This window comes from Babylonia areolata, chromosome 33 (assembly GCF_041734735.1).
Source record: "Babylonia areolata isolate BAREFJ2019XMU chromosome 33, ASM4173473v1, whole genome shotgun sequence".
NCBI classification, from domain to species: domain Eukaryota; kingdom Metazoa; phylum Mollusca; class Gastropoda; order Neogastropoda; family Buccinidae; genus Babylonia; species Babylonia areolata.
This window is the reverse complement of record NC_134908.1, coordinates 10908097-10915821: the sequence shown is the minus strand read 5'-3', so window position 1 is coordinate 10915821 and position 7725 is coordinate 10908097. Positions and strand designations below refer to the sequence as shown.

Below are 7725 nucleotides of genomic sequence, written 5' to 3'. Positions count from 1 at the left end.
AAGTTTCAGTTTTTTCAAGGAGGCGTTTGGACAAATCCATATATAGCTACGCTACACCACATCTGCTAGGCAGATGCCTGACCAGCCGCATAACCCAACTCGCTTGAGTGCATGCATAAGTATATATACCTATATCTGTGTACGGCCTATCTGAGCGGATTTCTTTTAGAGAATTTGGCCAGGTGACAACACTCTCGTTGCCATGGGTTCTTTTTCAGTGCGCTAAGTGCTGCACGGGACCTCAGTTTATCGTCTCATCCGAATGACCAGATGCTCAGTTTGATTTTCCAGTCAAACTTGGGAGGAAGGGCGAGAACAGGGTTTGAACCCAGACCCTCACGGACTCGCTGTATTGTAATATGAGCGTCTTGATCCATTCTGCCACCTGAAGTGAAATAACCCAACCGCGAACGTCAGCTGATGGTATGTATGTATGAGTCTTGCCCAAGTCACATCCCCACACTCTCGGCCAAGAGGGTTTTAGGACAGTCGGTGTTGGGATGGTTCCCAAAGGCCAATTGGCCCCCAAGGCTGCAGCACTAAGAGCTAGTGCAATTTTACCTCCAAGTTTGAGTCATAGTCCGCCTGTCAGGCGGTGCAGCCTGAGGGTCCAATGAGTTTTAAGTTTACAACTGACGTACTGTCCTTCCTATTCCAGGTGAATAAACATCCTAATACATTCGCACAATAAGGCAAACCGGAAAAGGGGACTTTGAATAGATACATGGGGTTTTTTTAATGCATGAAGAAAATAAGGAGGTAAACGAGTTGGCCTACACACACACACACACACACACACACACACACACACACACACAGCATAATAAGTAAAGATAACAGGCGTAGGCATAAGCTGGAAAAGGTGGACTCAGACAAACAGCAGACAGACAAGAACAGGAGTGACTGGAATAGATAAGACGGCTATTGCTGATAAACAGACAGACGAACATATATATAGGTAAACCAGACCATAGAACGGACAGAAATACAGACGGATAGACAGATTGAGTGAAAAGACTACACTACATGCCTGTCTTTCTTTTGCACAGTTATACAGGTAAACCAGGCAATAGCACAGACACTGGAAATAAAGACCGACAGAGATGTACACACGCGTGTTAACTTATTTTCTTTCTTTCTGAGACTATTTGTTGATTTCAGTTTTAGGCAGAAGAGAGATTTTGTGTGTCACGCCAGCGACCTTTCAGACACAGACCATAACACCCGCGCTTACAAACTTATATTCTTACTTTATTTATTTCTATTTCATACAGAGGAGAGATTTTGTGTGCCACTTCTCCCAGCGACCTTTTAGACATGGACCTTCCACACGCTTTCTTTCTTTCTTAGTTATAGAATACTCAGTCGATTCATAAGTTAATTAATTGATGATTCTTATTTATAGAATAATTGACCAACTGATTGGTTAATTGGTTTCTGATTTTTATTTCAGTTTCAGACAGAAAAAGGAGTTTTGTGTGCCAGTTCTGCCAGCCGACCTTTTAGACATAGACCCTTTCTTAGTTATAAAATAATTAATCGATTGATTAGTTAATTGGTTAACGAATTTTGTTTCCGTTTCAGACAGAAAAGGGATTTTGTGTGTCAGTTCTGCCAGCGGCCGTTCACCAAGTCCTACAACTTGTTGATCCATGAACGCACACACACTGACGAACGTCCATTCCACTGTGACTTGTGCGGGAAGAACTTTCGCCGAAAAGATCACTTGAGGGATCACCGGTACATGTTATTAGAACATTTTGCTGTATAACTGTGTGATGTTTTATTTATTTTTATTTTTTTGAGAATTCTTTTGTCTGTCTATCTGTCTAACTATCTATCACTTGAATGATCACCGGTACAGTGTTATTAGGATATTTGGCACGCTTGTATATTTGTTTTAGTTATTCTTTTATGACCTAGTGGTAACGCGTCCGCATAGGAAGCGAGAGAATCTGAGCGTGTTGGTTCGAATCATGGCTCAGCCGCTGGTATTTTCTCCGCCTCCACTAGACCTTGAGTGCTGGTGTGGACGCTATATAGTCATTCGGATGAGACGATAAACTGAGGTCCCGTGTGCAGCATGCACATAGCGCACGTAAAAGAACCCACAACAACAAAAGATTTGTTCCTGGCAAAATTCTGTAGAAAAATCCACTTCGATAAAAAAACAAAACAAATAAAAGTACACACAGGAAAAAATACAAAAAAATGGGTGGTGCTGTTGTGTAGCGACGTGCTCTCCCTGGGGACAGCAGCCCGAATTTCACACAGAGAAATCTGTTGTGATAAAAACAAATACAAATATCTATCTGTCTATCACTTGAAGGATCTCCGGTACAGTATTACTGGGACATTTTGCACGCTTTAATATTTGTTTGACGTATTATTCATTTATCTCATTTTTTGAGAATTCTTATGTCTATCTATCTGTCTATCTATCGCATAAGATAGACGGTACATGTTTCAGGTACACCTGTTTTCTTTTCACTTTCTTTTTTTCCGCTTTACGAACGAAGACACAGAGAGCACAGAACAATTCAGGTACGTAACGATACGTCTGGCAACGTTTCGGGAAGGTCAGCCTTTTTCTGTCTTCTTTCATTCTTTTTGGTTTCCCTTCTTCCAGCCGTCTTTACTTTCATCATTTCTTCCTTTCTTTTCTTTTTAGGATCCTGTTGTAGTCCGAGACTGACATGATTAGGTTTTGTTTTAGGTAGCACACACCACTTTTTTTTCTTCCTTTAAAAAAAAAATCCTTTCTTCCTGTTTTCCTTCCTGCATTGCCACCAGAGAAACAAAGGGGAGACGAGTGAGAAATTCTACAGGTACACCCACTTTCTTTAGTCACCTGCACTGTGTACACCCACTTTCTTTAGTCACCTGCACTGTGTACACCCACTTTCTTTAGTCACCTGCACTGGGTACACCCACTTTCTTTAGTCACCTGCACTGTGTACCCCCACTTTCTTTAGTCACCTGCACTGTGTACACCCACTTTCTTTAGTCACCTGCACTGGGTACCCCCACTTTCTTTAGTCACCTGCACTGTGTACCCCCACTTTCTTTAGTCACCTGCACTGTGTACACCCACTTTCTTTAGTCACCTGCACTGGGTACACCCACTTTCTTTAGTCACCTGCACTGGGTACACCCACTTTCTTTAGATAGTCACCTGCACTGGGTACACCCACTTTCTTTAGTCACCTGCACTGTGTACACCCACTTTCTTTAGTCACCTGCACTGTGTACACCCACTTTCTTTAGTCACCTGCACTGTGTACACCCACTTTCTTTAGTCACCTGCACTGTGTACACCCACTTTCTTTAGTCACCTGCACTGGGTACACCCACTTTCTTTAGTCACCTGCACTGTGTACACCCACTTTCTTTAGTCACCTGCACTGTGTACACCCACTTTCTTTAGTCACCTGCACTGTGTACACCCACTTTCTTTAGATAGTCACCTGCACTGGGTACACCCACTTTCTTTAGTCACCTGCACTGGGTACACCCACTTTCTTTAGTCACCTGCACTGTGTACACCCACTTTCTTTAGATAGTCACCTGCACTGGGTACACCCACTTTCTTTAGTCACCTGCACTGGGTACACCCACTTTCTTTAGTCACCTGCACTGTGTACACCCACTTTCTTTAGTCACCTGCACTGGGTACACCCACTTTCTTTAGATAGTCACCTGCACTGTGTACACCCACTTTCTTTAGTCACCTGCACTGTGTACACCCACTTTCTTTAGATAGTCACCTGCACTGTGTACACCCACTTTCTTTAGTCACCTGCACTGTGTACACCCACTTTCTTTAGTCACCTGCACTGTGTACACCCACTTTCTTTAGTCACCTGCACTGTGTACACCCACTTTCTTTAGTCACCTGCACTGTGTACACCCACTTTCTTTAGATAGTCACCTGCACTGTGTACACCCACTTTCTTTAGTCACCTGCACTGTGTACACCCACTTTCTTTAGTCACCTGCACTGTGTACACCCACTTTCTTTAGTCACCTGCACTGGGTACACCCACTTTCTTTAGTCACCTGCACTGTGTACACCCACTTTCTTTAGTCACCTGCACTGTGTACACCCACTTTCTTTAGTCACCTGCACTGGGTACACCCACTTTCTTTAGATAGTCACCTGCACTGTGTACACCCACTTTCTTTAGTCACCTGCACTGTGTACACCCACTTTCTTTAGATAGTCACCTGCACTGGGTACACCCACTTTCTTTAGATAGTCACCTGCACTGGGTACACCCACTTTCTTTAGTCACCTGCACTGTGTACACCCACTTTCTTTAGTCACCTGCACTGTGTACACCCACTTTCTTTAGATAGTCACCTGCACTGGGTACACCCACTTTCTTTAGATAGTCACCTGCACTGGGTACACCCACTTTCTTTAGTCACCTGCACTGTGTACACCCACTTTCTTTAGTCACCTGCACTGTGTACACCCACTTTCTTTAGATAGTCACCTGCACTGTGTACCCCCACTTTCTTTAGATAGTCACCTGCACTGTGTACACCAACTTTCTTTAGATAGTCACCTGCACTGTGTACACCCACTTTCTTTAGATAGTCACCTGCACTGTGTACACCCACTTTCTTTAGATAGTCACCTGCACTGGGTACACCCACTTTCTTTAGATAGTCACCTGCACTGTGTACACCCACTTTCTTTAGATAGTCACCTGCACTGTGTACACCCACTTTCTTTAGTCACCTGCACTGTGTACACCCACTTTCTTTAGATAGTCACCTGCACTGTGTACACCCACTTTCTTTAGATAGTCACCTGCACTGGGTACACCCACTTTCTTTAGATAGTCACCTGCACTGTGTACACCCACTTTCTTTAGATAGTCACCTGCACTGTGTACACCCACTTTCTTTAGTCACCTGCACTGTGTACACCCACTTTCTTTAGATAGTCACCTGCACTGTGTACACCCACTTTCTTTAAATAGTCACCTGCACTGTGTACACCCACTTTCTTTAGTCACCTGCACTGTGTACACCCACTTTCTTTAGATAGTCACCTGCACTGTGTACACCCACTTTCTTTAGATAGTCACCTGCACTGTGTACACCCACTTTCTTTAGATAGTCACCTGCACTGTGTACACCCACTTTCTTTAGATAGTCACCTGCACTGTGTACACCCACTTTCTTTAGATAGTCACCTGCACTGTGTACACCCACTTTCTTTAGATAGTCACCTGCACTGTGTACACCCACTTTCTTTAGATAGTCACCTGCACTGTGTACACCCACTTTCTTTAGATAGTCACCTGCACTGTGTACACCCACTTTCTCAAGAAAATAGTCACCTGTACTGGTTTGCACTGTTTCAGGTACATCCACTTTCCTCAGAAACTTGTTTTAATTCATTTTATTATTTTTGGATTCATTTATCCATTTATCTATTTTAATCTATTTCTTCATTAATATGATGACTTATCAACTTATTTCATTATGTATCCTTTTTCCCCCTCAAGGCCTGACTAAACGCATTAGCAGATGTGGTGTTGTGTATATGGATTTTTCCGAACGCTGTGACGATTCCTTGAGTATTCTTTGTAGCGTCGTTACAGGTACACCCACTTTCCCCAGAAGTCGTTCACCTGTGTGGCGCTGTTACAGGTACACCCACTTTCCCCAGAAGCCGTTCACCTGTGTGGCATTGTTACAGGTACACCCACTTGCCAGGTACACCCACTTTCCCCAGAAGCCGTTCACCTGTGTGGCATTGTTACAGGTACACCCACTTTCCCCAGAAGCCGTTCACCTGTGTGGCATTGTTACAGGTACACCCACTTTCCCCAGAAGCCGTTCACCTGTACCCTCTGTGGCAAAGGGTTCTGCCAGCAGAGGACTCTTACTGTCCACAAGGCTACACACCCTGACAACCGCTCCTAGCTGGCTTCAGGCATGTGAAGAGGTCTGTTTGCCTGCTTGTGTGTAGTAGTAGTAGTAGTATTGGTAGTAGTAGTAGTAAAGTCTTCAATTTTACGTCTTTCCATTCCATGTGATGTGTGTATGTGTGTGTGCGCGTGCGCATGTGTGCATGTGCAAGTGTGTAGTAGTAGCAGTAGTAGTGGTAGTAGCAGCTGTCGGAGTAGCAGCAGCAACAGTCTTCAAGTTACGTCTTTGCACTCAAAGCTATTTTCAATGTGTGTGTGTGTGTGAGTAGTAGTAGTAGTAGCAGCAGTCTTCAAAATTGTACATGTTACACTCCCAGTGATAATGTGTACATGTGTAGTTGTAGAAGTAGTAGTTGTAGTGGTTGGTAGTGGTAGGAATCTACAGTTTCACATCTTTTCACACAAAGTGATAGATAGTTATAAGATAGTTATATTGTTTGACTTTTTGGAATATCTCTTGACTTGATACAGTCGTTGCCCTTAGAAAATGGATCTTACTTCATAATTTTTTTTTGAAGGACAACTGTCTTGTTGGGTTCTGTATGAAGACAAAATGCAGGCTGCATGCAGATTACCTCCTTTTAACAGTATCATCTCATTTGAAAACTGGCACACAGCCCAGCATCCAGAGTTTTGTTTGCTGATCACAGTGGGTGATGGGGTAGGTTATGTAACCCCCCAGCCCCACCCCCCCTACCGAAGTCTCACTTTCTAGTGGGAAATTTTACCACATATCCACTGGGTGGTTATTCTCTGTGCGTGCACGTGTGTGTGTGTGTGTGTGTGTGTGTGAATTTATCTTATTTCAGGCATGCAGGCGTAAATCCACTGGCACCTGAGATTACTACATGAAATGGCAGATTCCAGTCTAGCAATGGTTTCCACAGTCAAGCTGACTGCTGCTAAAGAGAAGACCAAATTGAAAATCTTCAGGATGGCTGCACATGGACAACAAACCTTGACTTGAAAATGTATGGAAGGAAGGTGCATTGGACACTTTGGAGGATGATAGTGGTTTGGGTAACAGGAGGGGGGGGGGGTGAGATTCACAGAGTGCCTTACAAGAATTTTTTTGTGTAAAAATTAATGACATTCTGTTCTTCATTTTGTTTACTTGTGTTGTTTTTACAGTTTGAATATTTGTCATTTTGTTTTTTGTTTGTCATTTCATTTCACTTCAAATATGTGCCTTTCATTTTATTTTAGTTTTGAAAAAAATATTTGCCACTTTATTTTGTTTTGTGTCAGTGTGTATTTTTGAAAAATGAACTCTGTCCCTTTTTACTGGGGACATTTCTTGGTGTGTATTTTTTCCTCCTCAGAATGCCTCACTCAAACAGACATCCAGGACTCATCTTCTCGAACAATGCAACGTTCACCAAACCAAGCCTTGTATAATCCCTGACCCAAGCTAAAGTCAAAGGATTGTTCAGTTCATCGATGTGGGTTTTTTTTTAATGCACTATTTCATTTATCTGTGTGCCATTTCGAGTTGTGTCCCTTGTATAGTGGAGTGATGGCCCAGAGGAAACGTGTCCGCCTAGGAAGCGAGAGAATCTGAGCTTGTTGGTTCGAATCATGGCTCAGCCACCAATTTCTCCCCCTCCACTAGACCTTGAGTGGTTGTCTGGACGTTAGTCATTCGGATGAGATGATAAACTGAGTTCCCGTGTGCAGCATGCATTTAGCCACATAAAAGAACCCATGGCAACAAAAGGGTTGTTCCAGGCAAAATTCTGTAGAAAAATCCACTTCGATAGGAAAAAAAAAACCACAA

The 7725-nt window shown here is 43.2% G+C and overlaps 1 protein-coding gene across 1 annotated transcript in view; it reads left to right on the top strand.

Moving 5' to 3' along the window:
- The window catches only part of LOC143276871 (uncharacterized), a 16972-nt gene extending 9254 nt beyond the window's left edge, over positions 1 to 7718 (top strand). The window contains exons 4-6 of the mRNA XM_076581527.1: positions 1585 to 1740; positions 5832 to 5965; positions 6758 to 7718. Of these exons, the coding sequence (XP_076437642.1) occupies positions 1585 to 1740; positions 5832 to 5943 (268 nt within the window). The 3' untranslated portion in view covers positions 5944 to 5965; positions 6758 to 7718. The remainder of the gene's footprint in view (positions 1 to 1584; positions 1741 to 5831; positions 5966 to 6757) is intronic.
- Positions 7719 to 7725: the final 7 nt, after the last annotated feature.